Below are 27,077 nucleotides of genomic sequence, written 5' to 3' on the forward strand. Positions count from 1 at the left end.
CCCTGCTGCTGGCTGTATATTTTCATGGCATCTTGTGCATTTACCACAGTTAGATTACATTTATTTGTGTGGTTATTTGATTGTTATATTCCCCTTCTTCCTCATCAGTAGATTGTAAATGTCATCAGAGCAGGGGACTTGTATTTTTACTCTTAAACCCAATTGAATATTAGGTACTCATTAAGTATTTGTTAAATGTTTTTGAGGTTAAATGCTGACTTGTTAGAGATGATCTAAAAAGTATTTCTTTGTTGGTAGAGTTTGGGCATGATCATTAGTTTTTTTTTTTAATTATTCTTGATTACTACATATATATCAGATATCTGAGCACTGATCATCAGAATTAACCTCATAGTTAACATTTTGCCCTATTTGTTTCTGGTCTTTTATTTTAAAGAAAATGTTAAGGTACAGCACTGGCTAGTGTGACTCAGGTGATTGAAGCTTTGTCCCATCCACTGAGGGAGTCTTGGGTTTGATTCCTGGTCAGGGTACATACGGGGTTTTGGGTTTGATACCTGGTCAAGGTGTGTATAGGAGGCAACCAATTGCTCTTTCTCTCTCTCACATCAATGTTTCTTCTCTTCTCCCTTTCTGTTATGAAAAACATATTCTCAGGTGAGAATTAGAAAAAAAAAGAAAAGAAAGTTAAGTAACAACTAAGTCTTGGGCCTCATGTCTTCCTCTTTCAGAGTTAACCACTCTCCTAGAGTTGATATATTTAATCATTGCTTCTTAAACTTCCTCAGAATATTGATTTCTGTCCTACTGTACAAAATCATCACATCAAAATAAACATACAAATAAATCAACAAACAAGCCACACACAATAAGAACAAAATAATTTCAATTGAGCTGTAGAAAATAAAGTTCTTTATATTCTCTTATAGTAAAGGGTAAAACATTGTATCACTGTATTAAGGGGTATATTACATGTGTCATTGTAAAAGGGTTGTATCTAAAGTTTTTATTTATTTTTCTAAGTTATTATATTTTCCAAGTAATTATATCCGATAAATAAAAGCCTAATATGCTAAGTGTCCAGTCGTCTGGTCATCCATTCAACCAATCAAAGCATAATGTGCTGCCCTAGCCGGTTTGGCTCAGTGGATAGAGCTTCGGCCTGCGGACTCAAGGGTCCCAGGTTCGATTCTGGTCAAGGGCATGTATCTTGGTTGCGGGCACATCCCTGGTGGGGAATGTGCAGGAGGCAGCTGATCGATGTTTCTCTCTCATTGATGTTCCTAGCTCTCTATCCCTCTCCCTTCCTCTCTGTAAAAAAAAATCAATAAAATACATTTTAAATAAAAGCATAATGTGCTAATGATATACTAAGGCTGCTCAACCATTCGCTATGACGTGCACTGATCACCAGGGGCAGACAGTCGACCCGTCAACCAGTCGGTATGAGGTGCACTGACCACCAGGAGGCGGATGCTCCGACTGGTAGGTTAGCTTGCTGCTGGGGTCCAGCCAATTGGGGCTGAGCAAGACGGGCTGGACACGCCCTGGAGCCCTCATGTGGTCCCTACCCGCTGGCCAACCTCCTACGTCCCTCCCTGTCCCCAATCCTGCACAGGGGGTGGGCGGTCCCTTGGCCTGGCCTGTGCCCTCTGACAATCCGGAAACCCCTCGGGGGATGTCGGAGAGCGGGTTTCATTGATTTAAAAATGATAGAGAAATTAATTATTTTCAGTTCAGCATGTTCTGCTGATATCAGTGAATCTGTTCATCCAAGGAAGTAAAAACAACTTGACTATGTTTCCTTAGCTCTTTGTGGCATGGCACAAAAGGTACATATTGCTCAATAGAAAAGGGAAAACATTTTTTCTCATTTTAAATTAAGATTTCATAATAATTTAAACAAAACATCAAAAGTTTTTATGGCTTGCAGAAGAGCCTTCATTTTAATGTTTGTGGCTAGTTTTTCCTAAAGGTGTCTCATTACAATTATAAAATCATGTACTGTAATATTGAAATGAGTACTACATTACCTGTAGTAAAATTAAAAAGGGTTTTCATATACTAGTACTTTGGATATGACTTTAGATGTAGTTAGAAGTTTACACTTTTTGAGAAATTATAAGAAACAATTCTAAAAACAGCAAAATTTACATAACTATCTTTTATACACAATACTAGAGGCCTGGTGCACGAATCTGTGCACAGGTGGGGTACCTAGGGGTTGCCTGTGGGGATCGAGCCCCAGCTCATGTCCCCAGGCTTGTAGCCTCAGCTCGTGCCCCGAGCCTTGCGGCCCCGCAGCCCCGCCTGACACCCTGCCATGGCCTGGCGCCACCCCTTACCTGTTTCACCATCCGTCTGCGGAGCAATCTGTTGGGGCCAGGCCCCCACCCAGCTCCCTCAGTTCCTGGGAACCTGGCGACAGTCCTGCCCCCCACTGTCGCAGTTGGTCTCCTTCTGCGGGTGATCAGTCTCCCACTCGCACCCGCCTTGGCCTGGCACCGCCCACTCACCTGCTCCACCATCCCACTGTGGTCCCAATCTCATCAGGGCCCATTGGGGCCGGCAGTGCCTCCACTGCCGCCTGCTGCCAGCACCGCACCGCCAACACCCGCCATGTTCCGCGCCACCCCCTGGTGGTCAGCGCACATCATAGGGAGCAGTCAAATTCCCGGTTGAACGATTTTTACTTTTATATTTAAAAAGGATAAATTTCTTGAGTTAGGAGGATATAGATTATATTGACCATATCTTGGGATTAGTATACACTACCATTTTGAAGCTTCTCAGCTGATGAAAAATGTAAAAATACGATTTGGTAGTGTCATTAAAACTTTCTTCTTTACAACTAAATATTAAGGTACATATAAAAGTCTGCATTATTGTGGGGTATATCCAGCTAGAAAGCATTAAAATGGAGTAGGGTTTTAGCATGTTTGATTTTATTATTTTTATGAAGTCTATAAATGACTTCCATAGTTTGGTAACTTCAGCTTTCTGTGGTGAATGCATTTCTATTTTGGGGTTGCAGGGGTAGGATTTAATTGTAACATTTTGGCATTATTTCTTCAAACTGGATACTGAAGTGTAAGAAAAATAGTACTTTGTTGAAGGACATAAGACCAGTAGGTCATCATAGAGAGTCTAGAGCAGGGGTGGGCAAACTTTTTGACTCGAGGGCGACAATGGGTTCTTAAACTGGACCGGAGGGCCGGAACAAAAGCATGGATGGAGTGTTTGTGTGAACTAATACATGTTAACACTGCTGCTGGTGAAGGAGCGGAGGGGGGAGCAAGAGAACCCTCTGCTCTTTCGGCTCCGCGGGCCGGATAGAACAGCCAAACGGGCCGGATCCGGCCCGTGGGACGTAGTTTGCCCACGGCTGGTCTAGAGCATATTTTTTTTAATATGAAAATTTGACATAAGCTTAATATGGCACTTAGGTCAGTGGGGAAAAGGTAGATTATTCAGTGATTTGTGTTGAGGCAATTGGATATCCATTTGAGGAGAAAATGAAATTGTAGGTATTATGTTTATAGTCTTCAAGTAGGGACTACCTTTTTAAAATTTTTTAATTGATTTTTTAGAGAGAAGGAAGTGGGGGGGAGAGGCATTGATTTGCTGTGCTACTTATTTATGTATTCATTAATTGATTCTTGTATGTGCTCTAATGGGGTATCGAACCCATAAACTTGATATATTGGGATGATGCTCTAATTGAGCTAACTGGTCAGGGCCAGGACTGCCTTTTTATTTTATTTTTTTAAATATATTTTTTATTGATTAAGATATTACATATGTGTCCTTATCCCCACGTTACCCCCAATCCCCCCCCACCCCCCGCTCATGCCCTCACTCCTCCCCACCCCCCCGCCCCTTCCATTGTCCGTGTCCATTGGTTAGGCCTATATGCTTGCATATAAGTCCTTTGGTTGATCTTTCCCCCTTACCCCCACCCTCCCCTACCTTCCCTCCAAGGCCCAACAGTCCAATCAATGCCTCTCTGTCTCTGGATCAGTCCTTGTTCATCAGTTTATGTTGTTCATTATATTCCACAAATGAGTGAGATCATGTGGTATTTATCCGCTCTCCAGTTCCATCCATGCTGTGGCAAATGGTAAGAGTTCCTTTTTCTTCTTCCTCTTCTTAAAGAATACCTTTCAGCATTTCATATAATGCTGGTTTGGTGGTGATGAACTCCTTTAGCTTTTTCTTATCTGTGAAGCTCGTTATCTGACCTTCAATTCTGAATGATAGCTTTGCTGGATAAAGTAATCTTGGTTGTAGGTTCTTGCTATTCATCACTTTGAATATTTCTTGCCACTCTCTTCTGGCCTGCATGGTTTCTGTTGAGAAATCAGCTGACAGTCTTATGGGTACTCCCTTGTAGGTAGGTAACTGTTTTTCTCTTGCTGCTTTTAAGATTCTTTATCTTTTGCTCTTGGCATTTTAATTATGATGTGTCTTGGTGTGGTCCTCTTTGGATTCCTTTTGTTTGGGGTTCTCTGCGCTTCCTGGAGTTGTCTATTTCTTTCACCAGGTAGGGGAAGTTTTCTGTCATTATTTCTTCAAATAGTTTTTCAATATCTTGCCCTCTCTCTTCTGGTACCCCTATAATTCTGATGTTGGTACGCTTGAAGTTGTCCCAGAGGCTTCTTACACTATCTTCATGTTTTTGGAATCTTTTTTCTTTTTGCTTCTTTGGTTGGGTATTTTTTTTTTCTTTGTATTTCAAATCTTTGACTTGATTCTTGGGATCCTCTTGTCTGCTGTTGGATCTCTGTATATTATTCTTTATTTCAGTCAGTGTATGCTTAATTTCTAGTTGGTCTTTTTTCATATCCTCTAGGGTCTCACTAAATTTATTGGCAGTTTCCATAAAATTCTTGAAAAACCTTATAAACATGGTTTTGAACTCTATATCCAGTCGTTTGCTTTCCTCCATTTCTGTCATTTGTGACCTGTTTCTTTGTCTCCGCATTTTTTATGCTTCCGTGTTGGTAGAGTGGTTTTGTGTGCTAGGTGTCCTGTAGGGCCCAGTGGCTCAGCCTCCCCAGTTGAGGTGGACACTCTTGGTGCACCCCCTGTGGGCTTTGTGCACAGTCTTGTTGTAGTTATGCCTTGATTGTTGTAGGATCACTGGGAGGAATTGACCTCCAGGCCAATTGGCTTTAGTGACCAGTTGTGTCTACACTGGAAGATCTGTTGTGCAGGAGACACCCTTATGGGGCAGGACTTGCTTCAGTGGGGCTTTGGTGCTCACTGAGTCTGCCCCTTGAGTGTGTCCCTTATGGATCTGAGGAGTTGTAATCCGGATGGTCCCCCTCTGACCACTGGGTACACTGGCTCTTGGATCTAAGGAGGTGCTAATTTAGCCTCTGCCTGAGGTTACCCAGCAGGAGCTACGAAGAGAACTGCAGATTCCCCTTCCTTGTTTGTGGTTTGGAGGTGCCCAAATAAGGCCCAGCTGTGAAGCAATGCAAGCTGCTGTGACGCCTTGGGCCTTCTCTTGGAAGTTCTGAGTCTGTCTGGCCCAGCTGCAGTTTGTTAGGTAATTTTCAGGTTGCAAAGGGCCAGGGCATTCATATGCAAAAGCCTCTGCCTGCAGCCTGGGTGGGGCCGGGTCTCAGGGAATCAAAGGGCAGAGCAAGCAGCTATGGCGTATCCTCAGCCCTGCCCTAAGGAGCCGCACGTCTCAGTATCCCGATAATTGCTGCAAGCACCTCTGAGGGAAAGCTGCCCTCAAGTTCAGAGTTCTGCCTGCTGCCAGACAGTCCAGTTTCTCCCCGTATGAGTCCTGGGTCCCCAGAGACTTCCTGGAACCGGAGTTCAGAGCAGTCGGGAACTTTTGACTCCCTCCCGATTCAAAAAGACAGGCGCGTCCTCAGGTACCAGCCCCTTTCTGCGCACGCGAGCCTCCGTACCTCTGCACTTTACTTCCGCACCTCCTCTGAGTCTCAGTGTGCTTTCCTTTCCTTCTAGTTGTAGAGTTTCCACTCAGCCAGCCTTCCTGTAGTTCTGGATGATGTCCGTTTTGTCTTTTTGTTGTATTTTTGAAGTTGTTGTGGGAGGCAGCAATTTCCCAGTGTTTACCTATGCCGCCATCTTAGTTTCTCTCCAGGACTGCCTTTTTAAAAAAAGCAGGACACAGGTCTAGGAACTACAGCTGGGGTAGGGATCATCTGGCCTGAGGGCCATATAAGGCCTGCAGAATCATTTGGTCTTGCCTGCCAAGGCATTAGGGGTAAGTTAATTAAATATTTTACCAAATATAACAGGCTAATTTTTGAGTTAATAATTTTATATGGCCCTTGAATGATGTTATAAATGTCCAAATAACTTTTGCAGAAAAAAGGAAACATTGATAGATTTTGGCATATCAAAACTATATATATATGATTTAAAAAAACTATATAAAGCACACCAACAAACTGGGGAAAATTCCAACATATGTAACAGAATTATATTCCTGATATATGAAAACACAAATAATTTTAAAAGTGGACACAGTAACTATATAATATCCTATATAATAAAAGGCTAATCTGCAAATCGACCAAATGGTGAATGACTGGTCGCTATGATGCACACTGACCACTAGGAGGCAGACACTCAATGCAGGAGCTGACCCCTGGTGGTCAGTGCACTCCCACAGGGGGAGCGTCGCTCAGCCAGAAGCTGGGCTCACAGCTGGCAGAGCGCAGCAGTGGTGGCTGCAGTCGGACATCCCCCAAGGGCTCCTGGACTGTGAGAGGGCACAGGCCCGGCTGAGGGATCCCCTCACCACCACCCCCCTCCGCCCCGCCCCCATGCGCAGTTTTCATGCACTGGGCCTCTTGTATAGTATAAAGGAGAAAAAATAAAAATGACCAATGAGCAGTTGACAGTTGAACAAATGCATTAATATTAATGTGGCTTAAAATTAGAAAAAAATTCTAGTCCTACCTTCAACTTAATCAGAATCAGAAAGATAAAATATATTATCTAGGATTGGTGAGTATTAAGAGTGGAAATTGATGCAGTCATTTTGTAGAGCAGTTGGACAGTATATTTCAATACTAATAATGTTCATGAGAATAACCTATCACTTTTACTTAAAGAAATGTATCCTGCAAAAACAGCTCTGCAAATATACAGGAATGTTTTTCATAGCAAATATATATTGTTGTTAGAGAAAAATATTAGGACAACCCAAATATAAATAAATAGAATTTAGACAGCTATCCAGTGTGTTTAGTGAAAAGCAATTCACAAAATATCTTTTATGTCAATAAGTATATATAGATAACACATTTAAAAAAATGGATGCATATGCCCCGCCAGAGTGTCTCAGTGGTTGAGCATCGACCTATGAATCAGGAGGTAAGGTTTCGATTCCCGGTCAGGGCACATGCCCAGTTGTGGGTTTCATCCCTAGTGTGGGGCCTGCAGGAGGCAGCCAATCAGTGATTCTCTCTCATCATTGATGTTTCTATCGCTCTTTCTCCATCTCCCTTTCTCTGAAATGAATTAAAAATATAATTTTTAAAAATTGAGTTCATAAACCACATGCAGTTTATTCTGTTTCTTTGTTCAACATTTCCTGTTGAATATTCTGTGTAATTATTCTTCAACAAAATTTTAAATGTTGCCTAATATGTCATAATATGAATATTAAATTATTTAATCTTTACATTAAAAACATTTTATTGTAGAAATCTTGGTTCCACATCATATATAATTTCTTTAGGACAAATTTCCAAAAGTAAAATTTACTGGATGTAAAGTGTGGTTTTTAAAAAGGACTCTTAATAACCATCCATTTGCTTTCTAGAAAGTTAGATCGAAGAGTCTGTATGTGTTTGAAATCCTTATGAATTTTTAGTGACCCTGAAACTATAAATCCTCAACTTTTTGCACTACCTCTTCTGCTAACTTGTGATTATTTAGAGATGGATTAGCTTGTTAGTGCCCTGTCAAGAGCTACAGTGTCTTGACCATTTCATTCCTTGCTTATTGTGCAGTAATATCTCAGTACTTTGAATCGTAGCTTTCTTCTTGGTTCAATACAATTGACAACCAGAAATTGGTGAGTGAGTCTGATGTTCACCACAATCCTGTTTATTTGTCTGAGAATTAGCAAGGGCTTACCAAGTTTATAATTTTGTGAGTTTTATTTTTCATGAGACAAATTCTGTAAATAAAGAGGTTGGTATTTATTATGAGGGAAAATATAATGTTATAAGAAAGATGGGAAGTTCTCAGAATTTTTCAGTTTTAGATAGTGTGACTAGTGTAGGGCTCACAGAAAAAGTAAAATTTGAGAAAAGAATTAAAGTATTTGAGAGAGTTGGCCATACAGATGTTTGAAAGAAGAGAATCGCATGCAGAGGAATAGCCAGGGCAAAAGGTCTTAATAGAGGAGTGTACCTGGCATGTTTGAGGAGCAGCAAGGAAGCCATTGTGGCTGGAGAGGATTAAGCAAGGGAGAGCATTGTAGGCTAATGTCAGAGAAGTAAAGAAATAGGGAGGCTAGGTCATGTAGAGTCTTGTAGGCCATTGTAAGATCTTTCAACTTTTGCTCTGGGTGAGATGGCAAGACATTATCGAGAGTTTTGAGCAGAGGAGTGACATGATCTGACTTGTGTTTTAAAACTATCACCCTGTGTTAAGAATAGACTATAGAGAGGCAAGGATAGACACAGGGAAATCAGTTAAGAAGCCATTGCAATAATCCAAAGAAGAGATGATGGTGGCTTGGTCCAGCATGGTAGTGAAGAGGATGAGAAGTGATCGGGTTCCAGAAATATTTCAAAGGTAGAGGCTGCATGTTTTACTGAAAGATAGGATGTGGAATATAAGGGGAGACGGGGAGTTAGTTAAGAATGTTTAAATGTTGGCTGTCATTGAATTTTCATCGAAAACTTACTGACTTTGGAAATAAGGTTTTGCTGCACACTCGATAATGTTTCTAATTGAATTCAACTTAAAATTAAAAAGCAAAACAGCACTTTTATGCAAAACTTAAATGTAATAAAGTCATTTTGACACCTAATTTTGTTTGAATCACAAATAATATCAAGCTGCTTTTTACATTTCCTGTGCTGTTCAGAAATTAAAACAGGAAGCAAGATCTTTATTCCCACACAAATTTGCAGCAGATATATTTTCTGAGATCAAGCTACAGACTTTATATTTATAGTCTGTTTATGGCTCTAAACCTCATAGGCTATTATATAATACACTAGAGGCCCAGTGCACAAAATTCATGCACGGGGTCGGGGGTGTCCCTCAGCCTGGCCTGCACCCTCTTGCAATTTGGGACCACTGCCTCCTAACCGCTCGCCTGCCTGCCTGCCTGATCGCCCCTAACCCCTCTGCCTGCCTGCCTGCCTGCCTGATCACTCCTAACCCCTCTGCCTGCCTGCCTGCCTGCCTTATCACCCCTAACTGCTTGCCTGGTCACCCCTAACCGCCCCTGTCTCAGCCCCCTCTGCAGCGGCTTCGTCCGGAATGACGTCCAGAAGGTTGTTCTGCTGTTCAGTCTAATTAGCATATTATGCTTTTATTATTATAGATTATTCTGGTTCAGGCCTTTCTTTTATCTGTTTTATGTATTGAAGTGCTTTAAATTTTATTGTGAAAAATATTTTTGATGGTTAAATAATAATTATATGACAACAGGTAAGTTGTAGCTCCTTAACCAGTTTGGGTCTTTCCATTCTCTCCTGCTAATCCTCACCACAACCTTGATACTCTGGTAACACAGAGCTTATTATAAACAGTTCCTCTGTGCCTTGCTTGTATTGCCATCTGCCTGTAGTATTTTCTCTTTTCTTCTCCCCCACCTGGCTAACTACTACTCTTCATTTTAGACTCGTTTGAGGTGTCATCATCTCCAGAAAGCCTTTTTTAGCCACCTTTCTTCCAGGCAGGCTTGGGTTAGGTGTCTTTAGTACTCAACAAATTGCGCTTATCTCCCTTATTGTTTGGGGTGTTTTGTTTTGATTTTATAAAAAATAATTTTTATTGATTTCAGAGAGGAAGAGATAGGGAGACAGATAGAAATATCAATGATGAGAGACAATCAGTGATTGGCTGCCTACTGCATGCCCCACACTGGGGATTGAGCCCGCAACCCAGACATGTGCCATGACCAGGAATTGAACCCTGACTCCTGGTTCATAGGTCAATGCTCAACCATTAAGCCACACCGTCTGGGCTGTTTTTTTGTTGTTTTTTTCTGTTTCATTTGTTAGAGTTTGAACTCTTTAAGATAAGAACTTTGTTTTAAAATTATATTTATATGTCTACAGTTATTACTGTAGAGCCTTATGGTAGATACAAATATTTGGGTAGTAAATTAATTGATTACTATCTATATCTTTCTGGTGCATCTTGCAGTAGATATGTAACTTAAAATTAAGTGTACTTACGTTATTCTCTGTGTGAAAATTTGTTCTTTTGCATGTGCTTATTGGTCATAATGAGCACAAACACTGGATTGAAATGTGCATTTAAAAAGAAAGACCAAAAATAAATAAAAGTAAAAAAATACAAAGAAAGACAGAGTATTATATGCAGCTTTTATTAGGAACTAGAACTTAAGTTTAATAGCTGTTCTGTATTTTGTACAACTCTGAAATGTGAAGCTTTTCCATGTAATCCCATGCCAATGTTGACCATGTGGATTTAAAATAGCCCTATTTTAATCTATGACCAAATTAGGAATAGAATATCTATCCAGTGGGGATTTGTAAATTATTGTAGTTTGTAGCATGACAGGTTTATATAAATAATTACAGTGATTCCCACTGTTTTAAATGAAAGTCTAAGTTCAAATAGAGAAATGTAATCATACAAGTATGTGATTGTTTAGCATGTTTGCCTTTGATATCTTAAATTAGTTTCTTTTTTAAAGGATCATCAAAACTGATGATAAAGAGAAAGGTTTATGTCATTAATCTAAAATATCTTCTCATGGGTTTCAATTCAAATTTGATATGTACTTATAACTAATTATGTAATTATCCTTAATGGATGTTTATAGTATAATTGTTTTCTAAGATATTCTAATAAGTCAGATTTTAATGAAAACATTTCAATAGAGTTAAGTCATTCCAGAATTTATTTAAAGCAATTCTTTGTACATTAAACATCTATTTTATAACTTTATACTATATGTAACAAAATAATTTCAATGAATTTCTTTGTTTTTCATTGTTTTTCAAGAGCCTAAATGTAAAATAAGCAGTGTTGGTTATAATGTTTCAGTGATTTAAAATGATGAACTTTTCTTTTCATACAGATAAAGACACAATAAATAAAATTAGAGATTTACGAATGAAAGCTGAAGATTATGAAGTAGTGAAGGTGATTGGTAGAGGTGCATTTGGAGAAGTTCAATTGGTAGGTTATTTTAATATGATTCAAAAAACAGAAACTTTTTAAAATTAAAAAATCCACTTGTATTTTTTAACATGTTATTTTGGAAAATAGCATTTAAAAAATTATTGCTTTAAATTGCTTTAGGTATTCTTGCCTAAGGATATGAAAGCCTAGAGTCAAAATCAGTAGTGTGAAATATTTTCTCCACGTGTTCCTTTGGTAGAAAAAAGGTTTCAAGCATTAAAAGAGAAATCTTTACTCCTAATATTAGACTATCTAAAATGCTGTGGAATAGTAAGTTCTATAAATAGGAAGCAACATACATAGCAAGATGGAGGGGGGAAAATGTATTATAAGAGAGAAAAGAATTTTTTTTCTAACATTGCTGGCTTCTGGAAATTAAAGTTTTGTTAATATCTAATTGGGATACTTCAGCAGAAGAGAAGATAAAATAGCTTAGAACAGTGATGGCGAACCTATGACACGCATGTCAGAGGTGACACGCGAACTCATTTTTTTGGGTTGATTTTTCTTTGTTAAATGGCATTTAAATATATAAAATAAATATCAAAAATATAAGTCTTTGTTTTACTATGGTTGCAAATATCAAAAAATTTCTATATGTGACACGGCACCAGAGTTAAGTTAGGGTTTTTCAAAATGCTGACACGCCGAGCTCAAAAGGTTCACAATCTCTGGCTTAGAACAATAATGTTAAATTATTTAACAAGTTGTTAAAATCATATAACAAATTATTCTGGGAAATATTGAGCTTTAAATTTAAATGTTAACACAAAAGTTTATTATTTTGCATTTTCAATTTTAAAGGTAAGGCATAAATCCACCAGGAAGGTATATGCTATGAAGCTTCTCAGCAAATTTGAAATGATAAAGAGATCCGATTCTGCTTTTTTCTGGGAAGAAAGGGACATCATGGCTTTTGCTAATAGCCCTTGGGTTGTTCAGGTATGATATTACTACTCTTTCATTTTTGCTATACTAGTTTGTTAATTAAACATATCTGAGAAGCTTAGTTTGTTTTTCAGAACAGTAATAGAGAATTTATTGGCAATTACAGAATTGTCTAATATACCATTATCTTTAAAATCATAACATTTAGTTTTATTGAATCAGTTCCATGAGGAAAGTAAGGCCAAAGAAAAACAGTTGTTTCTGTAGAATTTAAATATTAGAAATTTTAAATAATCTGCTTTAATTTGGAGGAAGTCATATATTATTATACTCTAACTATACTTGTTTAATATTGAAATTTAAATTATTTTCCCCAAATATGAGGTCTTATTTTATTTAACTATTCATCTATTTGTCACTCTCATTTTGTGGAAAGGAAGGGATGGAAAAAATGAGGGGGAAAGTGAGTTCTGCTAGGCCTCCAAATAATATTGTATTCACTTTAGGCTTTTCCATGGAAAGAAGAGCCAGTAGTTATAAGTCTTGGTCTTCACCCCATGGCCTGTCTATGAAACTGTGGCGAGGTTATTTACATCTCTGGGTATCGATTTCCTTCCTTAAAAATATGCAAGTTGGCTTAGATTGGTTATTTTAAACAGTGGATATACTGCAGGTGAAATCATAAGGAGAAGCAGGAATTTGGGGTTGGTTATAATTCTAGATTTTTTATTGCTGCCTTAACTACAGCAGCTCTGTTTTTTTATCTGTCTTATATATATATATTTATTAGAATCCTAATGTAAGATTTCATATGGTAGAAGTAGTCTTCTTCTGGTTTAAAAAAAGAGAGAGAGAAACTACTGGGCTAGACCATTTCTAATTCCTAATATGTATTTTGGAATCTATCTATCTATCTATCTATCTATCTATCTATCTATCTATCATCTATCTAATCTATCTATCTATCATCTATCTATTTATTTACAGTATATAATGAAGCATATCCCAAGCATCCTAGTAATTGTGATAAAAAGGGTATGGAAAATGTTTAAAGTTAACATAAGGAGGCTTTTATACTTGACTGTCTATTCTTTTTTTATCAGCTGCGTATAGCATGGTTTCCTGGGCTCAGTATTATATGACATTTTGAGCCAGGTAATTGTTTATTGTTGTGGCCTATTCTGTGCATTATAGGATGTTTATCAGCATCCTTGGCTTCTACCCAGAGAATGCCAGTAGCATTCTTCCCCACTCCTACACACCGGTTTTAACAACCCAAAAGGTGCTCAGACATTATTGTCTCCTTGGGTTGGGAACCACCAATACAGAAAATATCTGCTGTTCTGTAGAGTTAAGACGCATGACATAATTGTTACTTTTAGGGCTAAATTTACAACTTATGTGCTTGGAATTTTGTTTTTCTTGATACATTGTTTATAAATAAGCTGCCACTAATATCAACAATGTTTCTGTAGTTATGTTGTCCAATTTATATCTGGGATAGCCATAAAATGCCACTTAATTTCTTATCTTTCCCATATATTTATTATTATTATTTTTTAATCCTCACCCGAGGATATTTTTCCATTGATTTTTAGAGAGAGTGAAAGAGAGAGGGAAAGACAGAGAGAAATATCGATGTGAGAGAAATGCATTGATTGGTTGCCTCCTACACGAGCCTTGACCAGGGCCTGGGGTGGGGAGGAGCCTGAAACCCAGGTATATCCCCTTGACCGGACTTGAACTCAGGGCCCTTAGGTCTGCAGGCCAGTACTCTATCCACTGAGACAAACTGACTAGGGCCTGAAAATACATATTTTAATGAAAATAACTAAATCTGGGGCCCAGCCAGTGTTGCCCAGTGGTTGAGCATTGACCTGTGTATGCAGCAGGAGGCTGCCAGTTAGGTTCCTGGTCAGGGCACATGCCCAGTTGTGGGCTTGATCCCCAGCAGGAGGCAGCCGATTAATTGATGTTTCTCTCTCTCTCCCTCTCGTTTCTTCTATCTCTAAAAGTCAGTAAAAACATTTAAAAATAACTAAATCTGTAACTAAAATCATTAAATACTTGAAAACTGAAACAGAAGATTTTTGACATAAGTGTCTAGGTAAATTAGGTATATTTTTCTCTTGGGCTTATTTTATTCATGTTAGTTGGATTCTAATCTTATGTTTACCTAAAATGTTCTTTTGTAAACTTGCTCTTTTTTTCTAACTTCAATCCTGGTTACATAATAAATACATTTATGCCTGGCTTTCTTGCCAATTTCATATCATTAGAATTTACTCTTCCTGCCTTGAGTCTAGCTGCTGCTTCTTACTGTTTCTTTATTAGTTATTACTTCTCCTCCTATTGACTGCTATCATTTACTGAGCACCTGTTATATTAAGTGCTTTTCATATTAACTAATTTTTAAAACAACTCTGAAAGGCAGTTAATCCCTATTAGGTACAATCCCAATTTATAGATTAATTTATGCTTTATTCATTAGACATTTATTAAGCACTCACTGATTGCCAGACATCCAGATTCTGATTGAGCAACAAATATAAAAGTCAAACAAGATACAGCCCCTTACATTCTTCTTGAAGGGATTATAGTGACAGAGACTCAGGGAGGTTAAGTAAATTGCCCAGTCACACAGCTAATAAGGGACAGCTGAGACTTTTTGAGAACTGTGATTGTTATATAAATCAAACAGTAAACCTCACTAAAGCACAAGTTAAATTAGAACCAAACGATTTCTTTGCTTAGGAGACTTGTATGAAGCTATTATAATTTTTAATTCTCAGTATGAAAAATTCAGTTACTATAGATACATATATATTTCCCTGGCCAGGTTGCTCAGTTGTTTGGAACATCATCCCGATACACCAAAGTTGTTGCAGGTTTTACCCCGAGTCAGGGCACATACAAGAATCAACCAATGAGTACATGAATGTGTGAAACAACACATCAATGTCTCTCTCCCTCCTTCCCTCCTTCCTTTTCTCTCTCTCTCAAATCAATCAATAAAGTTTTTAACAAAAGAAATGTAGATAAAAAGTCTCCACCTAAATTCTCAGAAATAATCACTGTTAACAGTTCCTTTGCATATGCAAGGGTCTTTGTGGTGTTTATGTTTGTGTTTGTTTCTGTTTTTAAAGATTACTACAAGTCCTGCCATTTGACTATTTTAATTAAATATTTTATTAATATTTTTGCAGATTTTTAAATGAAACAGTTTTGCTTAATCTTAATGAATTGTTTTTTGTATTTGTATAGCTTTTTTATGCATTCCAAGATGATCGTTATCTCTACATGGTGATGGAATACATGCCTGGTGGAGATCTTGTAAACTTAATGAGCAACTATGATGTGCCTGAAAAATGGGCACGATTCTATACTGCAGAAGTAGTTCTTGCATTGGATGCAATCCATTCCATGGGTTTTATTCATAGGTAAAGATAAAAATGCTTTAAATTTTCTCATTTGTTGAAGAGAGAAGCTGAAAATACATAAACTTTGGTCAATTAACATTTCCCATTCTAAATCCACCTATTCTCTGTCTATAGACATGAGTGGTATTCCAGAACTTAAAACTTTGAAATTTGTAGTTTTAACATTTCAGTTTATATAAGTGTACTTTTTGCTATCCCTTAATCTGATTATATAGTTTTTATTTGGTGTTCTGAGCAATAAAAATTGGGAGCTGGTTTTCTGAATTTTGTGCCAGAGTGTTAAACAATTTTTGTTTTTAATAAAATATTTTCTTTTGATTCGTTTTTATATACAAATTTTTAAAATACAGATTAATTTGCTTTTAATTAGTGTATATAGCATATTTGTTAGAATAATAATTTTATTTGTTCTGCAAACACCATTTGAATTCATCACGCAGTTGCTATGCTAAGTTCCAAGGATACAAAATGAAAGTGATATAGATCCTGTCCTGAAATTATTTATGTGCTTGTGTTGAGACGTGTGTTTCAATTACTTTTTATGTCTAAATGGTACATTTTTTATGGTAATTCTCTCAAATGATTTGATCCTAACCCCCAACCCCCCTGGAAGAATCAGACTCTACTTAAAGGAAAGGGAATGTTATATGTCTTCTTCTGAGGCATTAACATATAATGAACTTTCCCTGCTGAAGTTTAATTTCTACATGTGGATAGAGAACAGATACAGGTCAAAAGTGCCATATCTACATTGAATGAGGAGAAATGGCCTAAAATAACTGCCTCATATAATTTTTATCAGTATCTGATCTATTTCAGAAATGTTTTTTTTATTTCCCCCCCTTCAGAGATGTGAAGCCTGATAACATGCTGCTGGATAAATCTGGACATTTGAAGTTAGCTGATTTTGGTACTTGTATGAAGATGAATAAGGTTAAATAATTATATTTTAATTTAGTTTTTGCTAATTCAAGACAGATGCTTTTTAGAAAATGTTATGAGTGACCTGTGCCATTTGTTGAAATAGATGCTATAATTGCAATGTCGTATTAGTAACTTGTGATTTATTTTTTTACTCTCTATTTAGGGTAAGTGTAGATTGTCAGATTTACTAAATCCTTTATAATAACTCTCTAGTATACTACTGGTAACTAGAAATGGAAATAGCCCCTAAATACTAACACCAGTGTTAAAATTAGAGTTTCATAAATATTAGATTTCAATAATGTGTGTATTTTTAATATTTTACTTAGCCTTTCAGTGTTTTACTTAGCCTCCTATTAACATTTTGGAAGTCAATCTTAAAAGATACCTGTTCTCACTATTTATATAATAACATATATAGCTGAAATAGCAGTTATGTTGCTTTATTTTCAGTTGAAACAATTTATATTCTTTGAAACTTATCACAGAACAATATCCAGGAAGTTGTATTTATTATTTTAAATGGAAAATTATTGGTTAGAAGGAAACACTACATGAGAACTTTTGTGTGAACATCTATACTAATAAAAGGCTAATATGCTAACTAGACTGGAAAACCTTCCGGGAGACTTCCAGACGTCCTTCTGGACAAAGCCATGGTGGTGGGGCCGAGGCAGAGGCAGCTAGGGGTGATCAGGCCAGGAGGGGAGGGCAGTTGGGGGTGAGCAGGCCAGTGGGGGGGAGGGCAGTTGGGGGCGGGCAGGCTGGCAGGGGGGGCAGTTGGGGGCGATTAGGTCAGCAGGGGGCAGTTTGGGGCAAGCAGGCCGGCGGGGGGGGGGGGGAGTTGGGGGCGAGCAAGCTGGCAGGGGGGGCAGTTGGGGACGATTAGGTCAGCGGGGGGGCAGTTGGGGGCGATTAGGTCAGCGGGGGGGGGGGCAGTTGGGGGCAAGCAGGCCGGCAGGCAGAGTGGTTAGGGGCAACCAGGCAGGTAGGCAGGTGAGCGGTTAGGAGCCAGTGGTTCCAGATTGCGAGAGGAATGTCCAACTGCCGGTTTAGGCCCAATCTTAAACCTGCAGTTGGACATCCCCCAAGGGGTTCCAGATTAGAAAGGGTGCAGGCCAGGCTGAGGGACACCCCCTTTCCATGCATGAATTTTATGCACCGGGCCACTAGTTTAATTATAATTCTATCGCATTAATACCAGCTAAAATAAATAACAGGTATGTGTAGTTGTTTGTTCTTGACAGTTAAAATGCATATTAGATTTTCACTGTGCTTAACGCTATTATGCCCCTTTTCCTTGCTTTCCCATTTTATATTTGTACTAGAGGCCCAGTTCACAAAAATTTGTGCACTCGGTGGGGGCGGTTCCCTCAGCCCAGCCTGTGCCCTCTCGCAGTCTGGGACCCCTTAGGGGATGACCACCTGCTGGCTTAGGCCTGCTCCCCAGGGGATTGGGCCTAAGATGGCAATCACACATCCCTCTGGCAGCCCAAAAGCCCTCGGGGGATGTCCACTTGCCAGCGGGGAGCAGACCTAAGCTGAAGTCAGACATTCTTAGCGCTGCTGAGGAGGCAGGAGGGGCTCCTACCACCACTGCTGTACTGGCAGCCATCAGCCTGGCTTGTGGCTGAGCAGAGCTCCCCCATGTGGGAGCGCACTGACCACCAGAGGGCAGCTCCTGCATTGAGCGTCTGCCCCCTGGTGGTCGATGTGTGTCATAGTGACCATTCATTCCCAGTCTTTCTGCTGTTAGGGTCAGTTTGCATATTACCCTTTCACTATATAGGATAGAGGCCTGGTGCACGGGTGAGGGCCGGCTGGTTTGCCCTGAAGGGTGTGCCGGATCAGGCTGGGGGTCCCACTTGGGTGCCTGGCCAGCCTGGGTGAGGGGCTGAGGGCCATTTTCAGGCTGGCTGGCTACTGAAGCTCCCAGCCTCTCCTTTTTTTCTTTTTCTTTTTTTAATTCTGGAATTTATTTACCTTCTATAATTGAAACTTTGTTGCCATCACTGGAGCTGAAAGCCGGCCCCAGTTCTGAGGCCACGGCCTGCTGAAAGCAGGTGTCTGGGGTTTGTTTAGCTTCTATAATTGAAACTTTGTTGCTTTCGGAGCTCAGAGCCAGTCCGTGGCAGGCGGGGAACCTTGGCTTCCTCCATCCCTGGAGCAAGCAAGCCTCCTGCTCACTTCAGCTGTGTGGCTGCCGGCCGCCATCTTTGTTGGCAGTTAATTTGCATATCACTCTGATTAGCCTATGGGAAGCATAGCGAAGGTACGGTCAATTACCCTTTTGTCTTTTATTAATTTGGATACTCAATTCTTATGTTTTCTTCAGTTTCAAGCATTGTTAAATTGAACAGCTATTTTATTTTTTAAATCTTTGTTGTTGAAAGTATTATATAGGTTCCCCTTCCTCCCCCGTTAACCTCTTCCAGAGCTCTCCTGTCCTTGACAGCTATTTTAGTGAAAATAATTAAATTAGCATTTATATATTATCAAATGATTCATATTTTTGGCCCCTCAGTCTATTTGCATTAGTTTATATACTTGCTCTCTGTGGTTAAGATGGGATTATTATATTGGCACACCTGGGGAAATAATAAATGTTGGCAGTGTGTCTCGTGAGTATTATCACAAAATAAAAATCACCTATGTATACACACATACGAATATACTGTTTACATAATAAGTATATATGATTAAGGTATTTGTTAATTTTTGTTAAATTTTCATTACATTTTGATATGCTATTTTATAGCCCAACAATTTTGAGTTCTACAGATTATATGTTATTTTAAATAATTGAGACTTATATCCTAATCAAAATTTGACCTGCAATTCATTTTAGGAAGGTATGGTACGATGTGACACAGCTGTTGGAACACCTGATTATATTTCCCCTGAAGTATTAAAATCTCAAGGTGGTGATGGTTATTATGGACGAGAATGTGACTGGTGGTCAGTTGGGGTATTTTTGTATGAAATGCTTGTAGGTAAGTAAAGGAGAATTTTGTGTACCTCTGAAATAGTTGTTTATCCCAATATTTACCACTTAGTTTTCTTCTATTACAATACTTACTACATTAAGCAGTGTTGATTTTGTTTACAGGAAACAAAGTGATCCAAACCTTTGTGTGTGTTTTTAAAAACTATTTAGAACAGTGGTTCTCAACCTTCCTAATGCCGCGACCCTTTAATACAGTTCCTCATGTTGTGGTGACCCCCAATTTCATTGTTACAAATTGAACATAATTAAAGCATAGTGATTAATCACAAAAACAATATGTAATTATATATGTGTTTTCCGATGGTCTTAGGCAACCCCTGTGAAAGAGTTGTTCGACCCCCAGGTTGAGAACCGCTGATTTAGAAGATGAAAGCAACTTTATGTATTTCTTTTTACATATAAAGTGTATGTTTTTAGTTTATGTATATTTAGTAATCTTTAAACAGGTAACATGGAGTCTTCCTTTGAAACTGATTTTTTTTTAATGTGTCTTATTGTGCTTTTATTTTCCTTGTCAATTTTTCAGGTGATACACCTTTTTATGCAGATTCTCTGGTTGGAACTTACAGTAAGATTATGAACCATAAAAATTCACTTACCTTCCCTGATGATAATGATATATCAAAAGAAGCAAAAAATCTTATTTGTGCCTTCCTTACTGATAGGTAAATAATCTTAACATTGGTTTTACTTCTTATTTTGCTGCTCAATTTTAAAGGTCTGTATCTGAGTACCTATTTTCAAGTATTGGAATAAAAATGCTACCGTTCCCAAAATAATTCATGACAGTGAAACCTAATATAATTTTATGATTTTCTGGATGCCTTTTTTGGGTCTCAACTCACTTTCTTTACCTAAGAAACTGAAATACAATTCTTTTCTAATGGCTAGACCAGATGATTCTTTGTATTTCATTGTTAAATTTTTAACTGGGTTAAGTATAAAAATGATGGTAATTTTATTGAGTCTGAGATTTTTTAAAACATGTTAAAATCTCTGAAATAAAATGCATCTTTATGTAAGTATAGGTGTTGTGCTGTGTGTTAGGTGCTTGGGGTATAGAAATGAACAAGATACACAGCCGCTGTTCTCCACTACTTCATAGTCCTTTGGGGGAAATAGACAAGCAAATGAGACACTTACTATACAGAGAGATAGGTACTCAGAATTAAATAGTGTGTGCCATAGAATCATGGCGAGGTTCCCTAGTTCAGCCTGAGAGAGTCATTGAAAACTTCTTTAAAAAGTATCATATATCTAAAACAATTTACCTTTTAACTCCTGAAAAAATTGGAACTCAGGGTATTCTTATTGTTTATAAGCACTCTACTGGAGAAAAAAAAAGTTGCTGAGTTCCTCTTTTAAAATCAGCTAAAGGCACATCTTTAAACATTATGTGTTCACTGAAGAGGCCAGAATCATTAACTTGTCTCAGTAAAGCTTTCAGTGTCACAGTAATGTCAATAATTAGTTATTATTGGTTTTTGATTGGTCAGAAATAGTTATTAGGTTATAAAATGGAAATTTTAAATTTAAAATGCCTTTCTGAATTTTTGTTAGCTTCTGGTATGAAGTAAAGTTGTTGGTTGCAAAAAATGTATAACTACCACTGTTTTAAAAAGCTATTAAGAAAATTTACTGTTTTATTTATTACACTAATGAAGCAGGGTGAAATCATGTAGTATCAACAAATATGTGGGGTCAGCTTTAGCTCAAGCGGTTACTTCGGATTCTGCTTGTTGCAGACACATAACAAATATGTGTTGTTTTCTTTAAAAAAATTTGTAGTATTCTCAGCCTTCAACTTTTTTATTTAAGCTGAAAATTATGCTGACAGTCAGTATAATTTTAGGGTGACTTAGACCTATATTTATCCTGCACAGATTTGGCATTACGCCCACAAATAATTCTAGACAGATGATAATATCTTAAATTATTAATAACTTTTCTCCTTCCTTCTTTATTCAGAGAGGTGAGATTAGGGCGAAATGGTGTAGAAGAAATCAAACGACATCTCTTCTTCAAAAATGATCTGTGGGCTTGGGAAACACTTCGAGACAGTAAGTTAATTTTTCTTGCATATCACAGTGAATACTTGAAAGTAGTGTAGTCTGTTCAAACTGCCTTGCTAATATATTGTGTATAGCTAATGAAAATCTAAAATACACAGATGCAATATGGGTATTGTCCTAACTTAGATAAAGAGAGAATATTTGATAGTATTGGGAAAATTGCACTGCTACTTCTTTTACATTACACTCAAGATAACAAAATGAAATATATACATGTAATGGAGTTGGGCTCAGCAGTCACAATTTGATTTTGAACTTAGTTGAATTGCTCTTTGTTTTAGACATTAATATCTCATTGTGGGAGAGTCAATTAAAAAAAGGTTAATTAAATTTAAATGTATTTCTTGTGAAAATACAAGGTAGTCTCTTATTTTTACTTAAACCTAACATAAAATATAAGGTTCTATTATTTTTTATATTTTTATTTTTTAAATATATTTTATTGATTTTTTACAGAGAGGAAGGGAGAGAGATAGTCAGAAACATCGATGAGAGAGAAACATCGATCAGCTGCCTCCTGCACATCTCCCACTGGGGCTATGCCCGCAACCCAGGTACATGCCCTTGACCGGAATCGAACCCGGGACCCCTCAGTCCGCCGGCCGACGCTCTATCCACTGAGCAAAACCGGTTTTGGCAGGTTCTATTATTAATGTACTAGATGTTCACCGTGTGATATCGTGCAAGACCCAGACCCGCTGCGCCAGCAGGACCCAGACTGACTCCCACCACACTGGCGGGGACTCAGGACCCAGACTGATTCCTCCTGGTGACCGGTTGTGGTCATGACACCGTTATGGCGTCACAACCACAGGACTTTTATCATATAGATGTTAGTAGAAATTATGATATACTTGATGCCAGTAGGCTTTAAGCTTGCAATTCACAAATAAAACTATGTAGTATGCAAGAAGTTCTTTTTCAGTCAGTTTAGGACATTTCCCTATTTTTAAAAAAAGTTAAAACTATATGATGATTCACAGAAAACCTAGTTCAGCATAGCTCAATCAAAATGATAATGGCACCAAAGTTCCCATCATCTTTGTGGGTTTGGGAGGCCAAGAATTTATCTTTCCCCTGTTAAAGTCTCGGGAACTTTCTTCCCTTCAATTTGTCAAAGAAATGATATTATATACCAGCCCCTCATTCCTACCATAGTAATAACAAGGAACAGTAATAATGGAAATGAACTCAGCTGTGTGATTTTAGGAACAGTTACAAATTAGGTATTTGTCTTAAGGACTGCCTATCTATTTGAGACTTTCAGGGGAGAAAACAATCTTACTAAATTTGAAGAAATAGATTGTGTATATTTGCCAAAATTAGTGAAGTATTTTAGTTAGCAAATATTTTAAAAGAAATAGTTATATTGTGTTTGAGTACTATGTATGTATTAAATTAAGCTATAAGATTGACTGAGAAGAGAAAAGGAGAAATAAATTCTTGTGGAAATTAAGAAATTACACCGCTAGACAGAATGACATTGAATGACCTGCTATCTGGACAATCTACATTAGCAGCTTGACCTTGAGAGAACTTACTAATACTTATACACTGGGGAGTAAGAAACTTCCTCCTCCTCAAAGTAAATGTGACATGGTTGTTGCCTTCATGTTGCATGAGAAACTTGCAAGACAGAGAGAGGAGCAGCGAGCGAGGTGATGAATGGTTGCATTGAAAAGCTCTATGTTTTTATTCAAGTTACACTTAGTAATGTTTAAGAAAGCTGAAACCATACAAATGTGTTTATAAATCTTAAGAAAATTTAAAAGGGGAGTGGAGAAATACAAAGTGTCTTTTGTATTGCTTTAAATTCCTTTTCAAAGTGAAACAATGCATTAATAACTAGAATAACCACACAATAAATGACTCTAAAAAGTAAGGAGGACATCATTTCCTTTTGTGTATTGAAAAGCTGATCATTAATTAGAAGGGGAGGTAATCTAATCAACAAATATTGAACATCTGTGTGCTGAGCACTATTTTATTTCAGGCACTAGGAAAACAGAAGTGATCAGCAAACGTTCTTTACCTGTGTAGCTCAGTCTAGTGGAATTGGGGGGGGTCCAAATCAATGGCATTTTATAATATTGTTGTACCACTTTAATATAACTGTTTATAGTTATGAAAACTGGTAAAGTGAATTACTTCATTGACTTAAATCAAAAGAATATTATATTTAAAGAATTTCTGTAATTATATAATTCTGTTAGTATTATCATTTCTATATTTTTTAAAGCTCTCTAATGTTATCTATGGTTTTGCTATCATATACTTAGATTTAACAAACTTGCAAACATTTTAATAGTTTTTCCTAATCCTAATAACACCTATTATGTGGTTATTTAAAAAACTAAAGAAAAATTAAAGTCTGTAGACTTTAATTTTTCTTTTCTTCTCTTTCCTTCTTCCTACCCCTTTCACTTCCCACCTCTAAAATACCAAGAATACTTTTATTCTGAACTGATCTTTCTGACTTGCTAAGTTTTTTAAAATTATATAACAGTTTTAATTGTTTTCAGCTTTCTAATTTTTATTGGCAAAATTGCTTAACTTTTGCAAATAATAGTTCTTTTGATATTTTTACCACTTAAATGTAAGTTATAGGATAATTAGTCTTTTTTTTTAAATATATTTTATTGATTTTTTACAGAGAGGAAGGGAGAGAGATAGAGAGTTAGAAACATCGATGAGAGAGAAACATCGATCAGCTGCCTCCTGCACATCTCCCACTGGGGATGTGCCCACAACCCAGGTACATGCCCTTGACCGGAATTGAACCTGGGACCTTTCAGTCCGCAGGCCAACGCTCTATCCACTGAGCCAAACCGGTTTCGGCAGGATAATTAGTTTTTACCATCTGTTCCTTGGTGGTGTGGGAGCAGGGTACAAGTTAGCTCGATTTTTCGCAGATCTCTATGAGCTTTCTGATCTTATTCACTCTTAATTTATAGGTACACAGTATTAAGTTTATAAAGTTACTTTTTCCTAATAATTTGAACTTGAAATAAAGAAATGACAGGAGTGGGATTAAAGACAGAAAGCAGAAAATTTGAGAATACCTAAATAACTAGGCTATAGGTCACACTAGTGAATGACAATTCCAGGATTCATATCTAAGTCTGTATGACTCCAAAGCCTTTGGTTTTCTGTAATACCATGTACCACTTAAAGATTTTCACTATTTAATATTATATAGACTAGAAATGTAGGGAATCAACAACTAGTTGGCAGTTAAATTTTGCTAATTTTATTTTTATTTTTTAGCTGTAGCACCAGTTGTACCTGATTTAAGTAGTGACATTGATACAAGTAACTTTGATGACTTGGAAGAAGATAAAGGAGATGAGGAAACATTCCCTATACCAAAAGCTTTTGTTGGCAATCAATTACCTTTTGTAGGATTTACATATTATAGCAATCGTAGGTAAGTATGATTTTAGGGATAGGCACTAATTTGTGTTTTATTTTTTTCCTTAGAGTATCTAAAAACTATCTGAAGAACTTTAAAATAGATTTAATGCTATATAAAGAGATAAGATATCATTAAAATAATATATCATTTTTAGCAATGCATGATTTTTCTAGTATTTCATATTTAATTTTAGACTCATCCATGTTCAGGATATTGTTTTATAGAAATTCCTCTTTGAATGATATACTCTATATCTTCAAGTTTAGCAATTAATAGGTTAAAACCTTCTTTTAATACTAATATCATGGTTAATATTATTATCCAAGGAGTTCTGGTTTTATAATAACATTTTAGAACAACATACAGTTTTCTAGCATTATCATCACTATATTGATACTACCAAAGGCCTGTAATTTTTAGTTCTTTGAAATTGTGATTCCTTCCAAAAACCACTATATGAATTCATAATATCTTACAACATGTATGACCCTGTGACTTTAGGCTAGTGAATTTGACCTTTTATGCCTCCATTTTTTCAAAAATAGGGATGATGATTATGATAATAATGATAACACTAGTCTCATAGGGTTGTTGTAAAGGTTAAGTAAACCCAAAACGCAGCAATACACTTAGAACAGTGCTTTACATGGAATAAGCAGTCAGTGTTTATTATTAACTAGAGGCCTGGTGCATGAGATTTGTTCACTCAGGGGGCGTCCCTCAGCCTGGGAGCCCTCAGGGGATGTCCGACTGATGGCTTAGGCCATTGGTCGGCAAACTGCAGCTCTTTGGCCCCTTGAGCGTGGCCACGAAGTTTCAATTGCACTGTACGTGTGCGCCCGCACGTGGTATTTTGTGAAAGAGCCACACTGAAGGGGCCACAGTTTGCCAACCACTGGCTTAGGCCCTAAGCCCGCTCTCTGCTTAGTGCTCCCGTGGAGGCAGGAGAGGCTTCTGCCACCGCCACTGCACTCGCCAGCTGTGAGCCTGACTTCTGGGCTTCTGGCTGAGTGGCGCTCCCCCTATGGGAGCACACTGACCACCAGGGTGCAGCTCCTGCATTAAGTGTCCACCCCCTGGTGGTCAATGCGCATCATAGTGACCGGTTGTTTTGCCATGTGGTCGATTTGCATATTACCCTTTTATTACATAGGATAGTATGAGCTAACGTTAGCTTTAGTTTTTTAAAATGGACTTGAAATATAAGTTAAACATTTAACATCATTTCACTTTGCTGAGCATTTATTCATTCATTCATTCAACAGACATGTTTGACAACTTACTCTTTGTCGGTTATGTACTAAGCATCAAGGTATAGGGAGAGGATGAATAAGATATAGTACCTTCCCTTGAGATGCTATCATCCTAGTGAGGATATGGATAAGATTGTATAATATAGGTTGGTAAGTGCTACACAGTAGAAATCTGAACAAAGTACTGTACCAATATACAGTGAGCTATATGGCAACATTTACTAGGTTTGTTAAATCTATTTATTAAATTTATGTTTAAAAATATTTTTTTTATTTAAATGATACTCTATTAGGGTGGTATTAGGTATTTTAATTGCTTGGAGTAATTATTAAATTTGTTTATTATAAGCTAACCTTATTTTAAAGTGAAGTGTCTTGTCATTTTAGTCAGCTTTTTTAATAAGTGCTAATTCAGGTAAAGTTTAGGAAACAAGAAGGCAACTTAATCCTGGCTTATGAAATTTTTTCCAATAACCCAAATGTTAAACATTATTGAATACTTTTTGTTGCATCACCAACCAGGTAAGTAGAACTTGAGTTTTGGCCCTTAGAAAAAGTTCCATGTTTTAATTCTTTTTCCCTCCTAAGCCTCCATGAGTATAATACTATAGCTCTTTTATACTGAAATAAATACTCAGAGAAGCTTTAAAGTGGTTTATGCTGAAGTATCCTTTCAATTTTTATTTTTTGTAGTTTTATAAATTATTTTCTGGCTTAGTGTCT

General features: G+C 37.4%; 1 protein-coding gene across 3 annotated transcripts in view; it reads left to right on the forward strand.

Annotated features, from left to right (window-relative positions):
• The window catches only part of ROCK1 (Rho associated coiled-coil containing protein kinase 1), a 150,666-nt gene that overhangs the window by 37,791 nt on the left and 85,798 nt on the right, over positions 1 to 27,077 (forward strand). For all 3 annotated transcript variants that reach the window (XM_059706500.1, XM_059706498.1, XM_059706499.1), the window contains 8 exons: positions 11,252 to 11,352; positions 12,160 to 12,297; positions 15,508 to 15,683; positions 16,532 to 16,616; positions 19,456 to 19,600; positions 20,141 to 20,279; positions 21,583 to 21,674; positions 24,954 to 25,113. In XM_059706500.1, coding sequence (XP_059562483.1) covers positions 11,252 to 11,352; positions 12,160 to 12,297; positions 15,508 to 15,683; positions 16,532 to 16,616; positions 19,456 to 19,600; positions 20,141 to 20,279; positions 21,583 to 21,674; positions 24,954 to 25,113 — 1,036 coding nt within the window. The remainder of the gene's footprint in view (positions 1 to 11,251; positions 11,353 to 12,159; positions 12,298 to 15,507; positions 15,684 to 16,531; positions 16,617 to 19,455; positions 19,601 to 20,140; positions 20,280 to 21,582; positions 21,675 to 24,953; positions 25,114 to 27,077) is intronic.

This window comes from Myotis daubentonii, chromosome 8 (genome assembly GCF_963259705.1).
Source record: "Myotis daubentonii chromosome 8, mMyoDau2.1, whole genome shotgun sequence".
In the NCBI taxonomy this organism is placed as follows: domain Eukaryota; kingdom Metazoa; phylum Chordata; class Mammalia; order Chiroptera; family Vespertilionidae; genus Myotis; species Myotis daubentonii.